Genomic DNA, 19,471 nt, shown 5'->3' on the forward strand with positions numbered 1-19,471 from the left:
GTTCTTCTGTAGAGGAGGTATAATTATTTGCCTGTCATTATGATGTATGAGTTTCCATCCTGGCTAAATGGAACAGTTGAATAAGGAAGCCACGACAGCCTTACCTGCACCAATCACACGCTCAATTTTAATACAAGAGGCATCTAGCTCCTTGGCGAATTGATGGACAGCTCTATTTGGGTCCTCGTAGGTTTCAGGGTCAATGTAGGTTTTGGTGCCTGGAAATTTAACTGTAATGATGTAAGAAAGCATGACTGTGATGAAGCAAAGGCACTTATTATGCAGTCAGCCCAGGAATTTCATTATGCAGAGTGCTTCTTGGAAGAATGAGCCTGCTTCCACAGCGCCTGAGTCAGCCGCTCTGAGAGGCAACTTTAGTTTTAGGCATCGTCTGTAAGCATGCTGACACAAGTGCACAATCCCAGCTTTAAAAATGACTAATATTAGCATTTTCACCTACACCTCCGAGTGAAAGAATAAACATTAAATAACATTCAATGGAACAAAATACATGGCCGGAGTGGGAGTAAAAGTAAAGTGAGGTGTGGGGGGGAGGTTATAAAGGAGGTGAAGCTTTCCTTTCTGTGTAAAGACAGCTTACCCTCTTTCCCAGATTGAGTAAACAACATTTCTTTACGTTAACTCTTTCTTCTACAGGGATTTGAAAAGCTCCTCTACCTACTTCAATTTGTTTAAACTACTCAATGTATTTCCAGATTCTGGCAGTAGCCAAGTTAAATTATTCACACCTCTTGAAATTTACATCCTTAGGTATGTGTCTTACACTACAATATGAACATAAGAAACACTTGTAATCGATGTGTAAAGGCACAGGAAGGGAAAGCAGATGCTGTGGAACAATTACCTCTCTCCCAATGACCTAAGTGAATAAAATGTAGCACCTGGGTTCTGCTCCCTCATTTTCCAATAGAGCTCTTAGTGTAACTTAGGCAGCATAGTGCTCTGGCCAGCAAGCAGTGTTTCCCTTTTCCTGCTGATGCAAGAAAATTATTTGCTTTTCTTTTGAAAGCAGAAACTTCTGGTGAAAGTAGAGCAACCTGAAAATCTATTAACCAAGCAATTTTTATGAAATTAATTTGACTCTCATGGATTACGGTTCTGGGTTTTAATTAAATCAGCAAATTAAAACTCAATATGGAAAAGCAGTAATGTTCCAGTGCTAAATGATGCACTGATATACATGAATTGGATCAAAAGTCAATACATAACATAAATAATTTATAGTTGCTTTGTAATTTCTTATTTGATCGTAAAATATTTTAAATTTCAAGATATATTGAAAAATGGCTTAGTAATCACATGTTTTTACATGTCAGATTGCATTATTGATAGAAACATAAAATCAAAAACTTGTATGAAGAAAAAGCTAAAGTAATTGACTGAGAAATGTAATGAATTTGCAGATAGAAAAATTATTCAAGATTTTGCCCAGATTATTTGGGTTACCAAAGCCCAGTTATTGCTTGCAATATTATGTACTCAAATGTTCTTTCAATTGTATCGACAATGCTACAGATTTTCAAAAATGTAAATATTTTTTAAACCAAAAAAAGACCACAGAAAAAGAGAATAAATCAATAGATTAAACTCCTATAATAATGCTTTTGGGCAAGGAGTTGAGAATGAGCCATCCTCATTGTATTTCTGATAAGAGGCCTGGATTGGAGGTAACCTTGTGAATCTCAAATGGTCCTCTGATGGTTCTTTATTCAGGTTGTCATAAAACATTTCGACAGGCCAAGGCTATCACAGAATACCAACGCGAAATAGCATTGGAATGGATTTGAAGACACTGTTAGAAGAAGGTAGGAGGAAGCAAAATATAAATTTGAATTGCTTGAGTAAATTCCTCCACTGTTTTTAATCTTTAAATGTAGTACTTGGGCCACAGAAAATTCAGGGGGATAGAAATAGAAGACAGGATATTCTACAAAAAGCACTACTTTAAAATTTGTTATAAATATAATTACTTGTAAAGTTTTGTGTTAAATGTTTGTTGTAAGTTAAGCTTTTGAAAATCCAGTGTGGTATCTCTATATATAAGAAGGTTGCCTAGAGGTCCTGAAGCAGAAAGATGCCACAATTCTGTTCACAGCTCTGTGAACCAGCTGGTTACCAAAGCACAGTGTTCCACCTTCTTCTGCTTATGAGTATCAAACAAAATTAAACGCTAGGCTGTCAATAAATAGATGATGAAAAGCTATATTGGTAAAAATGACTTACACTTGGCAGTATTATTTTTAAAAAGACTGTTATGACTGATTTTCTGTATAACCAGATTTCACCAAAGGAAAATAAGAGAAATAAACATTTCTCACAATTTCTAGATCAACTATTAAATGTTAAGTAGCAGCTTTCATGTTAATTTGCTTACACTTCCACAGAAACAAAAAATATAATAGATAATGGAAATGAGGTGAGGGATTATTTAGCTATCATCTTCCCTTTGTTTATACGCTCAAATACAAGAATAAATAATCAATCTTTTCCTTCAAGGACATAATGGGTATTCAAAAAGTGAAAGCAGTAGCTCTTCTGAAGATATGAAAAGCTTATAGTGCATCTGTGAGAGGCAAATTTCAAAACCATCACTTCTAGAATAGAAACATTTAAGTTATATCAGATTTTCGATGAACACTTTAAAATCAGCTGTTCTGCAAAGTGCATGATAAATAAGTCTTATCCCATTATTATTTTCCACCTTTCTTGTACAGATTATAAACTGATTGATAAAAGCTGCAATGTTGTCACTGCTTGGTTTAATACTCGCTGCATTTAAATGAAATTATTTAGGTAGCAGCACATCCATACTCACAGATTCTATTTGATCTGATTCTGTCCAGATAGAAAGGTGAAATAAACCTTGATCTGATTTCCAATGGATATTTGGCTAGAGCTCCTGCTTTAGAGTTATGCACTGAGAAGATGCTATAGATTTTTGACTAGTGGCTACTTCTTTCTCCACATATCATCACATTCCAATAGTAGGTCGTGATTTCAATAAATATGAAATCAGATAAACCTTACTGCTTTCATAAAAAGAAAATCAGATGGATTTAAACTACAGCTGTTATTGCTGTAGTTATTTGTAGACAACAAAGGCTACATACAGCACAATATGACTACATGGCATTGTCTACCGTTATGAAAACTGGAAACCCAGGCTTTTCTGGGGGGGAGGAGATGAGGTCAGAAATTGCATACAGTTTAATTCTGTTACGTGTTTTTGAAATTCGAACACACAAAATAATTTTTTGTAATTTACTTTAATTGTGTACTTCCTGAGTTAATGTCTAATTCTAAAACAATTTCAAACATTTTTTCATTTATGATGTCAAAATGACAATAAAACTGATATGAGAAAGGGCTAAAATGTAAAAGTTATAAAAATTATTTTCTGATACAACTGAAAATATTCTTTTTTTTACTGCACAAGCCCTTTTCTCATCCTATATTTTCTATTGTCATTAAGGAAGATTTATTTTATTGTTTTACTGAATTTTCCCAGAGTTCTAGCATAAATTCAGATGGCAGCTAAAATTCTGAAAAGAGAGACTTTGTCTGCTATTCATTGCTAGGGAAGTGTTTTTAGAACACAGAGCAATAGTGAAACATCTAATCTTTCTTTTCCTGATAAATAATTTAAGGACATTGTTAAAAATACTGATACTACTGCATTTGTTGTTGTGGAAAACAGGTTTTGAGAAATGATGGAGACAGTGACTGCCACTTGCTTAATCTGAAGTTTGCTTAAGGTAAAAATCATATAGTAACTTAGCCAAAGACCTCTCAAACACTGCATCTCAGAGTGATCATTAGGACAGTATGAAGCATATTCAAAGCAATCCATCAAAAAACGCTGAATGAAAAAAAATGGGTTATCATATGCATGTACAAAAATAAAACTATACAAGCAATGCTGACTTAAATCAGCATTCTTTTTCTGTAGGTCACATTTTTACAGTGTTTAACTTGCCATTTACATAGCATTTTTTAATTTCTTTGAACTTTGCAATTCACAGAATGCTATTTTAGTATTGCCTACAGTAATGCAGTTGGGAATTTTTGAAAGGGACAAAAAAAGCAGAACACTTACAATGAAAGTAAAGCTCTTCATCCCCTTCTTGATCAGCTTTGCTATAGCCACAATGCCTGAAAGGAAAAATGTCAGTTTTGCTGGTAAATAATGATTTACTTCCTCACATCTGAAGCCCTGACAACATCAGTCCTTTGGGCTGGGATTTTCAGGCCATGAGCACCTAACTCCTGTAGGCCCTTTGAAAGTTTGAGCTATAATTCTCTTGACAGCAGAGGTTTAAATAAATCATGAACAGTTGTAATCAAAAGGCTTTTGTATCAAATACTAGTTGGGACAGGTCCTAAAGAACCTTGTTCTTGTGAAAAGCTTCTATGGATAAAACAGAGGATTAAAGAACTTGAAAGTAGAACACTACTTTACATGAGGGTATTCTTAACCTTACTGTGCCTCTTTTTCTTGAATGCAAAGTCATTTAAAGGCTGATCAGATAAAGTGTCAGGCTTCTCTGTGTGAGAGAAACTAAACAGAAAGGAATTTTCATGAGTACAAGTAAAGAATGTGCTAAGGGTTCCTTTTACAGCACATTCACATCAGACTGAAAGAATATCTTGATTTAAGAGTGTCCTGGATAAACTGTATAATTGATAACGAGATTTAAACAAAAAATGTCCTTACTAACCATGAGTTCCATTTCATATTTGCAAATTACTATCTTAGAAGTTCTTATGCCTATGTAATGTGCAATACCTTCGGCCGATGATGAATCCAAACACCATGAAGACCAGAATGATGGTTCCTGCCACAGCGACTACAGCTATGATAATAACAGGATTCTGTTCACTGGAAACAGCAGTGGCTGCAAACAGGGCAAAGAGCAGAGATTAGCTTAAAATTATTCCCTGCAAAAGAGCTGCAAAAAATTAAATCAACCTTAATGAATTGCAGATGATTAGTTTACTTTTTTAGTTGCCCAAGACTATCAAATTGATTAAGTTAATATAAAGAAAGGCCTCTATCAGAAATTCATCCCTGATCATCAACAGGGAATAAAAAGGAGTTATGCTGGAATTGCTCAAAGTGGTACAACCACTTACTAAAAGTCATCACCAACCATTTCAGTTTGCTGAAAGCCAGCATCAACCCTCCTACTGCTGCATTTTGTTCTGCTTTGCTCAGTGACTAACGCCTTCCTAAAAGAGAACAAGACATCCCTGAAAAAGGAGACAGCAGGAGAATGAATGCTGAAGAACTCCACTTCTAGCCTCACCCCTAAAACTGACTGAAATGACTTCAATGAGAATCCTAAGAAATTGTATAATAAGTATAATAATATTTAAGATTAAATATTATCTATTACCACAGACTTCTTAGCATATTTCTTTCTTATTACTATTAATCACTGTAAATTGTTATTATCACTTAAAATTTGTTTCTGTTAGCAATGAAGAAGTGTTTCCACAAATACAAAATGGAATTCTCCATGCTTCAGAGATTTTACATGCTAAAATATCCACACACTATTGCTCTTTTTACTCAGTTATGCCAGTTTTATTAATAAATGCAAATGTATTCATGTCACATTAATTTAAACTGAGGGTGTAAATACATAGCCTGAGATACCTCAAAGTTTGTTAAATACTGTACTTGCCACTCATCTAATGAGGATGGACCTACACTCAGCTGCATTAAATGAGCACAACTCTACTGAACATTATGGAGCTATGCTGATTTATAACAGTGAGTATCTGGCCTGGCCCAAGAGGCTGAGAATAAAGAAGGAGGCATCAGGCAGTGATAATGAGGTAGGGACTGTGAAAGTGTGAGTCATTTGGAAGCAGCAGAAAGGTGTGGAAAAAAAAAAACCAAAAAAACTCTCAGCTGATTAACTAAACTGTAGATGGTACGTTAATACAGTTAATTGATTAAGTCATGGTAGTACTAACTAAAGATGATGATTTCACGAACTCCACAGAATCTTCCTCTTGCAGTTTTCATAGGTTCCCATAGAAACAAATACACTAGTCCCTTCCTTACTCTGTCTTAGGAGAAGTAAACCAATCAACATGATTTATGATTTATTTTGTCACTGATCTGTGCTACATGCTTCCCTCCTAAAATAACAATCCTCCTGTTTTGTTAAACAGTGTAAAACAGCACCTCTGTGTCGAGATGAAATTTCCTTCTCCCCTAGGTTTATTTCCTAAAGAAACTTTATAATTTCTCGATGTTCTACATGATGCAGGTGAGGAATATCTCATTATTCATATTGGGCCTTAACTGAAAAGAACAAGCGTTTATTTTTGAGTTAAGTATAACCTCCTGAGATACTCAGGTTAGCAAGGTGCTACCAAAGGCCTGCACATACCCCATTTTTGCAATGTTTAGGAAATTAGTGTACTCTTGTACAGGAGTGTATGGGCCCAAGTAATACAATTCAGTTCCTGAATAACGCTGACTGCCCATCAAATGACACAGCCTTAAACACAGGTATGTTGAGTTTATGCAAAATTTCCTAAAACTTTATCATTCCTTCTTAGAACTCCTGTGGAAAACTTTCTTGGAAATGAAAAAGTAGCCATCTTGTCCCAATGGCTAGTGTGCGAAGTTGTATCCATCTAACAGTTTGGAATAACACCCACTCAAACTTGTCACCTAATCTAGCAGCCAAGTTGAGTGCATAGAGGTTGACATATGTGAGTGGGTTGCTCTGCATAACTGCCTCAAGATGTTGGATACCAGCACATTCTGGAGGCAAGCCGAGGATGTTATTTCGGCTCTACAAAATGTTGGGGGCAGAGTAAACTGTCCAACTGGTAAGATAGGTGGGACATAGTGCATGATGTACTTTTACATATTTGAAATAAAAAAGCTCTGATGTGGGCATGGTCTGGTGACAATCTAGTGACAGCAGTCTGAGACATCTGCCTCTGTTCATGTACTGTATCTGTGCTGCTTCTCCTGTTTGTGTTATGAACTCATGCTGTTACTTGGCTTACATGCAATTCAGATTCCAACTTCTGGAATGTGGTCTGGCAGAAATAAAGATGGTAAGAGTGCTGTGAGAGAAAAGATTTTGGAGTGCAGATGGCATGGCTGCCATCCACTGGTGTTGCCATGGTGGTGGTGGCAGGAAAACATCAGCAAGACAGAGAAGTCTGTCCTTACCTCCAGTTAAGCTGTGCTCAGACTCAGAAGGCAAAAGAGGGAGTAACTACAAGTGACATCTGACACTGCAATATCTGCTAATCCAAAGGAATGAGGCAGTCCTTACTTTAAAGAAGTTAAGGCTACCTTCTAAGTATATGGTTGAAGGGATGGGGAATGTACACCCAAATATGCTGGAGGATTTAAAAGAGGAGATTAATTGTAAAAGCTGTACTGCACCTCTAGCAACATTTTTTTTCATGCAGGCAACCTGAAATGTACGAGCTGCAGAAAATACTTGATGAAGTGAACATGAAAACTTCAACAGTAATGTGATTTAAGATATCTTTCAAGTAAATCAGTGGATCAAAAGGTAAAATTACCACTTAAGTGACATTCTTTGGATCTGCATTTTCTTTCTTTGGGACTTTTCTCTAATAAACAGCAGAGGTTCCAAGAACAAAATACAGTGATTCAGGTACTTTGTTCTGAGACAAATATAGTACAGAACATAAATACACTGCCTTCATAAAGCATTTTTGCTTTATAATTTTACTTTTTTTTTTTTTTTTTTTTTTTTTTTTTTTTAAGATAAACATGTATATGTAATCCAACGTATACAGTATGTATAAATACAGGTATTAAATATGTATATTTTACATACATGGTTATATGACATAGATTGTTTCTCAAATACTGAGAAGTGGCCATGCAGTTTTGATTACAATACAAAAATCTGTTAAATCGACTGCACCAATCAAGAGGTGCTAAACAGCTGAAATATCAAGTGAAATTGAGTATGCAACAGGGCTAGCTAACTGTGCTGGTTGAGTATTATCACTACATATATTCTTGAAATACTCAGATAGTCTTAAAAGCCACATTCAGAAAGTCATTGGAATAAGTAGAAAACAGAGTAGTGCCTCTTAACTGTAGCGTAACATGGGTTTATTGCTCACTTGTACAGTGCAGTACATTTCATAAAAATGATCCACTAATGTTCTTATGAAATGCTAATGCGTGCCCAATTTTATTAACCTGCCAGATCTGATAAAATTACAAATAAAATAGGAGAAACAAAGATTCTTATTTGCATGAGAATTCTAAAATAATTTGTTAAGTATGCAATCTTTTTACCAACATTTTAATTCTTTCTGACAATTTTATATGGAACATTGGAGTTGCATATCACTGATGGGAACTGCATCCTTTCCTCTCTTGAAAATATGCCACTTTTGAAATTTTCTTTTGTGAAAGCACATGACATGGAATGTCAAAAAAAGCTAGCCTGTGACAAGACAAAAAATCTGGTGTGCATACTGTTCCAGTATGTCACTGATTTATTTGTATCCTTTCATTACCTGGACTGAGAAAAGGTGTACATGATGCAAAACGGTCAGATTTATTCTAGGATTTTCTACTCTTCCATAAGTTAATCAAACTCCAGTCAAGCACTAGGTTTTTTTTAAGGCTTATCTCAGAAATTGTCTTTGTTCATCTTGGTGGCTACTAGTATGCTTACATGGAGCAGAAAAATACTCATATCAGAAATGAAATTTTGGGGAAACATTTTGATATAATAATTTTAAGCAACCGTGATTAATTAGTAGAAATCTATGACAGATTGCAAAAGCCTTTAAATATTTTTTTCCCCAGAAATTTATTCAGATATGAAGATTATTCAGATATAAAATTACTTCTGTCTATAACTCAGGATATTGTTGCTTGTATCTCAGAGATTTCACTGAATCTGACTGCCTATGTAAAGCAGAACTCTACAGATGAAAAGCCTGCTATTAGACACAGAGCTAATAACATTGGTCATAATATTTTATTGCTACTATTATGATAATTACTATTTCAATTAAGTCTATCAGGTGTGTGCTATTACTTCTTATTGATAATTTTCATATCCTGCGTGGAAGCAAGATTAAGACCTAACTACTGTTTTTTAAATATACCTTCAAATTCTTCAGGCGACACCTGGCTGCAGTTAAATAAGATGCAATTGTGCGTATCTGCATAAAGCACAGAGCAGAGCTGGTATCTGTAGCTTTTGAACCTGTAGGCTATGTATTTCCAGCTCCAAACTAGGCTGAGCTGCTGGGAAGGTCAACCTGAAGCAAATGACTCAAACCCAAATGGCCAAATTTTTCTGCAAGGGACATGGGCAGCTCCGATCAGCTGGCTCATGGCTACCAGCTCTCAGTGGTACAAAAGTTTCCTTCTGAAAACTCAAAATGTGGAAGTATGCATGCACACAACTACATGATGAGTCATGAAAAATGTGTCAATGAAATTTCTAGACAAACAAGGGTACATGACTGGTTTCATCATCAAGAAAGAGCAAGCTCTCCCAAAATATCTCCCTGCTAAGTTGTCACAGACAGAATCTCCGGTGTACTGTATGAGCAAGTTCATGCTCCAGGTTCATACTTTCCTTTGTGAGGATTTAAGGAGACTGTTTTTTTCTTTACATAGCTTACTGCTTATTACAAGAACCTTAGAGAAATCTAATGTCTTTGAGACCTTTATTCTTTACTAAATATAAGTGAAACTGAGCTCAGAAGATAGTAAGAACAGACATATATCTGAAAAAAGACAAACCCATATGTAAACAAACTGTATAAAGGTTTGTTTGTTTTTGTTTGTTTTCTTTTTTTTTCCTAGGAAATTACACAGAAAAAGATGTCCTGGAGAAGCCTCCATGGACTGAATCTGTTTTTCCTTTCACTCCACAGTTACTGAAGAATCTAGCAGAATTGCTCAGCTCATATAACCTCTTGTAATAAGGGAACAGATGTGTGTTCAAATAATTAAAAAAAAAAAAAATTCAATTTCTCTGCACTAGAAAGACATCAGAGAAGAAGAACCCAATGTTACAAATATAATGGCTATTTATAAGAGTGCAATTTGTAGTTCTATGGTAACATAAGTAATTGAAGTTCATCCTTCGAAATACAATGACAAAATCCACTCACAGAACTTTTTTTTCCTTCTGATTTTAATAACATTGCCTATGACTCTTTAATATTTTGCACTACTTACTATTTCTGAAATGCTTCATTTGTTACTTAATGAAAATGCAAATTTCCCAGAGATCCAAATGTTTACCTGTGGCTTCTTCTAGTGTGGCAACATCCAGTCTGGGGCTATAATTTCCATAACCAGCAGCAGTAAAAGCACGAATCTGGAAAACATATACTGTTCCTGGCTTTAGGTTATTAATAGAAGCTGAAGTGGACTTGGTTTTTACTGTTGAATAGGTTCTCTCCCTTTGATCCTGGAAACAATCAGACAAAAGATTTAAATGACATTTACAGGTCAGATTTTATCATGGTTACACATCAGCAACTGACAGCCAGCCTGGGTAGTTTATTTCAATTTGTTGAATGCTTTTTTTTCCCATCGTAAAAAATAAAGCATACTCTGTGGAGTATTACAAAATACTGCCATTGCAATGACGAGGTCGAAGTGTAACATAAAATTCAAATGGGATGCTCGTGTTGTTACTCATAAAAATCCAGACATAAAACAATTGCTTCTTTGGCTCGGATTACATTTTGTGAAATTATGATGGAAAAGTAGCTTGAACGCAGCTTTCCAGAGGGACCTGTAGAGTTTAAACAGTTCAAGGACAGGGAAATCTGTTACTGTATGGTCAGAACACATTCTGTTCCTAACTTCCAACACTTCTAAAAAATTATAATAGCACTAATGTTTAACCAGATGGATTTTGCACCAAGATCTCAGGTCTCTGACTAGAAATTTTCAATTTTTTCTCTAGCTGTTCTCAGGTTCTAACTCTAGGGCACCAAGAAGAATCCAGGGAGAGAAGCTCAGTATGACACTTTCAAAATATGAAGCTGTAATATCACAAGTCCTATGAGTAACTGCTCACTTTCAAATGCTATAAAAATGGTATCAAAGACATTTATTATATTCAAAAAGTTACAGAATCACAGAATCATTAACGTTGGAAAAGTCCAACCATTCACTTACCACCAACGTTGTCCACTAAACTATATTCCTTAGTACCATATCCACACATTTCTTGAACACTTCTAGGGCCAGTGACTCAACCACTGCTCTCAGCAGCACATTTCATGTCTGACCACCCTTTCAGGAAATTTTTCCTAATATTCAACCTGAACGTCTCCTCGTGCAACTTGAGGCCATTCTGTCTAGTCCTATCACTAGTTACACGAGAGAAGAGGCCAACCCTCAGCTAACTACAACCTCCCTTCATGTAGTTAGAGAGAGTGATAAAGTCTCCCGAGCTGCCTCTTCTCCAGACTAAACAATCCCAGTTCCCTTGACCGCTCCTCATAAGAGCTGTGCTCCAGATCTCTCACCAGCTACACTGTTCTTCTCTGGACACACTAGGACCTCAATGTCCTTCTTGCAGTAAGGGGCACAAAAAAGAACACATTACTTAAGATGCAGTCTCACCAGAACTGAGTATAGGGGATTTATCACTTCCCAGCAACACTATTTCTGATACAAGCCAGGATGCCATTGGCTTTCTCAGCCACCTGGGCATACTGCTGGATCATGTTCAGCTGAGCATCAGTCAACATCTGCAGGTCCTTTTCCTCTGCAGAGTCATCCAGCCACTGCCCTAAGCCTGTAGCACTGCCTGAGGTTGTTTGGCTGAAGTGCATGACCCAGAACTTGGTTTTGTTGAACTTTATCCCATTGGCCTCAGCCCAATAATCTAGCCTCTCCAGATCCCTCTGTAGGGCCTTCCTCCCCTCAGGCAGATCAATGCTTCCTCCCAAATTGGTGTCATCTGAAAACTTACTGAGGGTGCATTCAATCCCCTCATCCAGGTCATCAATAACGATATTAAACAGAGTGGGTCCCAATACCGACCCCTGGGGAATACCACTCGTCTCCAGCTGGATTTAATTCCGTTCATCACCACCCTATGGGCCAGCCATCCAGCCAGTTTGTTAACCAGCAAAGAGTGTACCTGTCTAGGCAAGGGCTGTCAGCTTCTCTAGAAGAATACTGAGAGAGATAGCATCAAAAGATTTGCTGAAGTCTAAGTAAACTACATAAACAGCTTTTTCCTCATCTACCAGGTGGCTCACTTGATCAGAGAAAGAGATGAGGTTGGTCAAGCAGAACCTGCCTTTCATGAGCCTGTGCTGGTTGAATCTGATCCTGTTGCTGTCCTGCATATGCTGTGAGGTTTCGCTCGAGACGATCTATTCCATAACCTTCCTTGGCATCGAGGTCATGCTGACCAGCCTGTAGTTCTTTAGATTCTCCTTATGACCCTTTCTGTAGATGAGAGTCTTCATCACATTCATGGAATTCATCACATTTAATGATTGAGATTATCTTTCAGAACGGATATGTGCAGCTCTGTTGATTTTCAGTGGCAAAAGCAACCCTGACTTGAAGGGCAGAAGAGGTGAGCTAGCCAACCATCTGAATGCACCACATGACCAGAGAAGCATGAACTTTATAAGGCAGTGCTAATGAGACAGATACAGAGGGAAGGAATAAATCTGTAACTCATTTCAATTTGTCAGCTAAGAAATGATGAAGAACCTTCCCCTTTACAGTCAACAAAGCAGCAAAGGCTTCTGCTGAAATACTGGATTCAACACAACATATTTGATTTCTTTTCAGAGATTCACTAATGGCTTCTCCTGGGCCTTGCTCTCTCAGTCATTTGCCCAAGCCCATCAACTCAGCTAGCAACAATTTTTCATATCTTTTCCAAGAAAATTTGAATCATCTTAAGTGAGGACCATGGTGGAATGTATGTTGATATGTGAGGAAGAACAAGAATGCTTGAGAGAGGAGAATCAAGCACAATAAGACTGTAAATACTCATACAGGTTCACAATTGTAAGCCACAATGGAATTTCAGAGTTTTGGGTTTGAACCACAAATGAGCCTTATTTGCAGTTCTTGAATTAAAAAAAAATAAACCAAGAAAAGACAAAGAAGTAAAAATAACCTGAGCTAGAAAAATCACAGGACAGGCTTACTTGGGAGATTTCAGGCATTTTCTACTCCAGCTGTAGCCAGGAGGATAAGATGTGAAAAAAGTACTTATCAGAACATTTCAGAACCACAAAAAATGTTTGACTTAATTTAGCCTTAAAAATAGCTGAAAATGTCCAAATCTTTTTTTTTTTTTTTTTTTTTTTTTTTTTTTGTGGGTTTTTTTTTGGGGGGGGGGGGGGGGTAGATGGGTGGTTGGTTGGCTTAACACAATAATGGAACAAAAAAACCTGCCTTGCTAATTTGAGCAAGAAGCTTACGATTCAAACTGATCTGCACTGCTTTGAAACAAAAGCAAGTCATTAAGCATTTTTTAAAATAGATTCACTGAATTAAAGGTTTAAATTCAGTATATCTGTGACTAGCTGAAGGATCAGGTTCTTACTCTCTTTTCTTAATTTCACTACAATAAATAGAATACTGGCAAGTTTCCTTCACTTACAAGAAAAAATAACAGCAATTCTTGTCTTGGCAAATACAGGAAATTGGCAATGAATTTCTCCTGTTTGTTTAAAGTAGAATTAACATGTGGGGAATAATAAACAGTACATTCTAGTAGTTATCATATGAGAAAAATATAATATCTTGGGCAATTTTTTGTTTAATTTATTTTAACAGACCAGGAGCTATTGTGGATACAAAACAAAGCAAAATCATATATATATATTTATCCTGTGTTTGTGGAGAGAACAGTTTTGCTTTTGGCAAATATGTGTCTTTTTTCATTCCATTTTTTTAATGTATAGACTTCTTTTGTGTGAGTGTGTGAGGGAAAAAAATTACTTCCCAAAATGAGTAAAATTCCTTTCACATAAATGGTTAGCTAACATTAAATGTCTGGTAAGTTTTGTTACAAAAGTCATCAAAGTGAACAACTAAAACTGGAAGTTAACATTAACAAATAATCAATTTATTTCCTTCTCAGTTCATATAGATATCTACTGCTAAGAATATTTCTGTAATTAAGCACTGAAAATTAGATGTGACACTTGATTTTATATCCATTCTGGTCTGAATTTATCTGACTGCACGTTAGCTAGCAAACTGACATATTTTTGCTGATATAGAGATACTACTACCTTGTTTGTAGAGATGAAATATCTTCACAAGTGATATCTTCACAAGCTACAAAGTAGCTCCTTTGTTTACTTCCTTGAATTTTTTTTTAAATCTTTTTTTTTTTCCCCCCTTCCTAGAATGCCATATAAAAACTAGATGCTATTTGCTACAGTAAATTTCCTAGGGAATCTGGATGAGCCACACTTAGTTCACGTCCTATGACAACCATACAGCTGCACAACCTGCCTTTACCCAATTTTCATCTAGCTTATAGTTGCATGTGGCCCTGCTTACACGCTTGTCAGATTTTTTTTATTCTGGAGTACGTCAAGGCTATCAAGAATGAAGGCCTAGACGTGCTGAAATGAATGGCAAAACTCTGACAGACATCAATAAGATTGCAATTTCAGTCTAACAGAAACAGAGATCTCTTCATCTATTATTGAGAAGCAGCCCTCTGCACCAAGAGAAGGAGTAAAAAACAAATCTCTTGTCCATGGGTCTTTTTAAAAGGACAAATAAGGAATATTTATCAGCTGACTGTAGGAAGTGTGAAAGTTTTCAGACATTAAGTCTAAGCTGTTCAACTTAAAATGTAATAGCAAATGCACTCAAGAATTGTATTTGATGTCTCATCTCAAGACTGGAATCACAGTGACACAGAATGAAATAAAAAAAGCTTTAAAGACAATGTAAGGAAGACTGGAAAACAACAAATCTCATGGTAAAATATCCACAGTCCAATTTAACAGTGGGGAAATTGTAGAAAAAAAAAGGCTGATTTTGAGCAGAAAGTTCACTTTTATTGTACCAAAATACAATATATAAACTAGCAATAATAATTGCAGGGAAGCACTACTTATTAAAAGTGAGCAGAATCACTGTGACTTTGAAGAGACAGGGTATTTGATAACATGGTTACGGTTACAACATTGTTCCACAGTTTAGTGAGCCAACATGCTGCAAACAGTGCATTGTTGTACATTACAGATAATCTATGCACTTACTTTCTCATAATACTTGATTTCATATTCAGTAATGACTCCATTGGGATGTTCTGGTTCCTGCCAGGAAAGCTCCACGCTCCTCTGCAGCACTCTCTCTTTCATTACTCCACTGACTTGTGAGGGAGCTGTTTGGACAAGATGCGTCAATAAATAATAAGGAAATTTGTTGGATGCCTAAAATCACATGTCATTACTGACCCACCCCATGCTGAGCCACTTTTATTAAGGTAAAAGAAAGCACCTTTTCATAGCTCACAATTCAAAGCTAATGAATATTCAAGCACTATCCTACTACTGTTCATAAACTTAGAATGGGAATCAAATTAAAGTGTGAATAGCAAAAAAGTGGCATTGTTGAAGTTAGTGCAAAACTCAAATTGATGAGATAGAAATAATAATTAGGTAAATGAATTCTAATTAAGACGATAGATTTTTAGATTGATTTATGATAAGAATCTAAATATTTATTGCATTTGTTTCAACAGTACTTATAAAAAGAAAAATAATCAGTTAGAAACAAAACTACATATTTTAGGCTGACTTCATGTAGTTGATACTAATGCTGTTTAACAAATAATCTGCCAAACTATCTGTTTACAGCATGATTTAGGGGTGAAAACAACTTTGTTAAGAGACTGTTGCATTTGTTCAAAATTTCCCAGAACATTCTCTCTTTAGAGCTGAAGTTTCCATCTTTGATTCTGGTATTTAATGAAAGTCTGAGGCAATTTAAGAAGCAGATCTTATGAAATAAAGGGTCACTGTATTCATCTTCCTCACTGCACACAGTCACACACACACACAAACACATACAGAGTTTCCTAATAAACAACATTCACAATCAGGTGTCATTTGAAATTTCTGAAAAGCAATCTACAACCATTATACGGCTATTGAATTTAATTTAACAATGGTTATTAACTAGTAAAATACGAGTGACTGAAAAAGTAACTTTCTTGATCAGCTTATCTCCTACTTAATAAAAAAGAAAGGTTGTGGAGTTACTGCTGATGGGTACTTCCAAAAAATCCTAGCATCATACTTTTCCACAAACATACATGGTGCATACAAGAATGCGTGCACAGAAGTCCTGTAAAATCATAGCTTTCTAAAAAACAACTATAGCACTATAACTATGTAGAACTTGGCCTTGTTCAATTTATTGGAAATAATTAAATTAATTTAAAGGGTGTAACACCGATCACATAAAAGAGAGATAGAGAAGCTGATTCTACTCTCCTTTATTTAAAAACAAAGTGACAATCACATTTATAGGAAACTGATCATGTTTGGAGAGTAGTTTCAGAAGACAGGAAAGCAAGCAAAAATAAGATATACATTTATTTATGTATCCTTCAGGTATTGAATCTATAATTTTTAACAAACATAAGGATTTTTTTTTTTTTTTTCCTATGGGAAAAAACAGGAACAACTTTATTTCAGAACTGTATACAATGCTTTCACTATGTAAAATTATTACCATTGATTTCAAACAGATACAAATTCTGTTACAGAACAAGGATACTTTGTTCAACAAGTAGGCAAACTACATTTTTTCTTTTACCATTCATCTCAAAATCTAATTCCAATAATTCCCATTAAAATATTCTTTAGTATCCTCATTTTGCCTAATTTAAAGAACATAGGAAGAAAATATCAAGAATGCACATTAATCCTGTAGCATTAAGAACGAAAACTTAAAGTAAGAATCTTTAATGCACAACTAATATGATAATTCTCTAGGAAACTTAAAATTTGATTTCCAGTTTCATATTTTAATTCTGTTTCTAGCTCTTTTTACTATAACAAGCATAATCACAGAGGTTTTAAAACTAAATTTATTCACATTTCACTAGAGGCTCCAAGAGTCCATAAAAATTAAGAATAGAAGCCATGCATGATAATTTTCATTATAAACTATTATGTCATGTATTCAATATAATCAAAGTTGAAGACCTCTTAATGTAGGCTGCCAAACTAATAAAATCGTAAAATTGTGTCATGCAAACACCATGGGCTGATAAAGCTTTCCAGAGTCAGGATCTATCACTTCTTGCATACTCTTTCTAAAAGCTTAGAGTATTTTCACCCTCTAATTAGAGTACATATATTCCTTTTGTAGCTAAGAGAATGGAATGTGGAATGCAGAAAACTTATTTACTCTGTCATCTGATTTTCTGTACAGTATATAACTAGCTGTCTTCTTTGTCTCAATAAGTAGCACAACAGTTCAGCTGAATTTCAAGAGAGGTCATTATATTTCATGTATAATGTTGTATCTCATACAGATAAATGTTTTCAGACTGTTGATTTTACATTTTTGGATGTCCAAAATTGTTAATGTTCATACTTCTAATGAAACAACTTTATATTACCTATGTCACTGGAAATAGTTCCCAACATTCATTGCTTTTTGTTTTAGCTTATCCCATTTTTTCATTCCGATGGTCAGAGCATTTATTTTTTCTAAGCATTCAAGTAATATGAACTTACTTCCTATAGCAGTAGTTAATTTTGGAGATGTGGGGAGGGAACAGCAATGTGAGGAAGGAGAAACAGAGAAGAGGAAAGATGTTGATAGGGGAAGGGACATATATTATACAAGGTTCCCACTTAACATCTGTACAAAGCATATTGCAGTCATATTCCATTCTTAAGGGATTTACGTGCAAAAGAAAATCTCACTGAAATATTAGCCATGCAAGCCAGCATGCAAAGTCTTAAATAAATGAGCTGTATTTCCTGATTATTAATATTCTTTTCATTCAAGCAAGATCAGAAAAGTTTTTTGTTTGTTCCTTTTTTTTTTTTTTTAGCCAAAAATATTCTGCTATATTTCAGCAGTAAAAGAATCTATAAAAAAGCAGAAGAGAGAGCCCAGCCTTGCAGGCTGAATATGCTGGCAATTTTGACCTTGAGTCTATATGTTTGTGAGGCTCTGAAAATAATAATATTGTATATAAGACCTACATTCAAGATATTCCTAAAATGTAGTATGTTATCTGAACTTATTTGGTTTCCTACTTTGAGCCCCTTAGTTGCTGGGGGAAGGCAAGGTACACCAGCCTATTGCTACTGGAAGTAAACCTTAGTGACCCATAGCAAGCATATAAGCCAATTAATTAATGGTACAGGCTAGACATAGATGCTGCCTTTATCCTGTCTTTTTTGTTACATTTCTTAATGAGTGCTTAATGAGAGTGTATAGGTCAGAAGCACTTTGTTCTTTATTCTAATATAATCATTTCTACTGAATCTCTAACAGAGTTGTTCACGATGAAGATACAACTAAGTACACAGTCCAGAGTAACTTGAGTGTGCACAATCCCTAATGTACCTTTTCAGGTTACAAAGAAGCATCACTTGTCTCGATCATTATTTCCATAATATATTACACCTGGGGATACAGGCTGTTTAAAACATCATCTGCTATCAACTTTCTTTCTGATATACTTCATCTCCTCTTTTTCTCCTTCCTGCTGACACAACATCCAATGCATCAAACACACACAGCCTCTCAGGGCTAATAGTAGATGTACCTACACATGCTGCATAACGAAGTACTTCGTGAATGACAGGCCCTCAGCACACTCATTCACCTTCTCTAAATGCTTCAAATATACCATTCAGCAAAAGGAAAAATTGATTTTTCACCAGGTTTCAACATCACAGCCACAGAGAAATATAACTCTGCTGGGCTTTACTGATAAAGCCTTCAAGTTATATAGATTTCAAGCTCATCATCATTTCCAGATCAAGTTATTGAAAAAGTTAAAACGGAGGTGTCAAAAAGAGCAGGATATTCCAAGAAAATATTGTGTTCCAGAGAGAATTTTGCATCCGGTAGACTGGCGTGTTATATTCATACTGCTAAGCCAAGCATATGGTATACTATTAATATCTGCAAATATTCATGTGTAGAAAACTGCAGTGATTGTTTTGGAAGACATTGCTTTTAGCCCAGAGTTCTGCAACAATATTAAATCATAATATTGCTCAAACTTTAGCTCTATTCTTAGCAATTCTCTGCTTCTCATGCTTGATGTTTCCCTTTATCTGCAGTATACTTTCCAAAATACACACACAGATACAAAATTAAGTCTTTTGCACTTTGGATAATATATATATATTTTATATATATATATATATATATATATATATATATATATATATATAT

General features: G+C 35.4%; 1 protein-coding gene across 3 annotated transcripts in view; it reads right to left on the bottom strand.

Moving 5' to 3' along the window:
* EPHA7 (EPH receptor A7) overlaps positions 1–19,471 on the bottom strand; it is a 151,066-nt gene that overhangs the window by 26,076 nt on the left and 105,519 nt on the right. For 2 of the 3 annotated variants that reach the window (XM_042879576.1, XM_042879596.1), the window contains exons 6-10: positions 15,295–15,419; positions 10,319–10,487; positions 4,808–4,916; positions 4,118–4,173; positions 105–230 (exon numbers count right to left, since the gene is read on the bottom strand). In XM_042879576.1, coding sequence (XP_042735510.1) covers positions 105–230; positions 4,118–4,173; positions 4,808–4,916; positions 10,319–10,487; positions 15,295–15,419 — 585 coding nt within the window. Of the gene's footprint in view, positions 1–104; positions 231–4,117; positions 4,174–4,807; positions 4,927–10,313; positions 10,488–15,294; positions 15,420–19,471 lie in introns of all 3 variants that reach the window. The other variant, XM_042879586.1, reaches the window with a different exon arrangement.

The sequence above is a fragment of the Lagopus leucura genome, unplaced genomic scaffold (assembly GCF_019238085.1).
Source record: "Lagopus leucura isolate 7727_CA_CO unplaced genomic scaffold, USGS_WTPT01 Super-Scaffold_73, whole genome shotgun sequence".
Taxonomy (NCBI): Eukaryota; Metazoa; Chordata; class Aves; order Galliformes; family Phasianidae; genus Lagopus; species Lagopus leucura.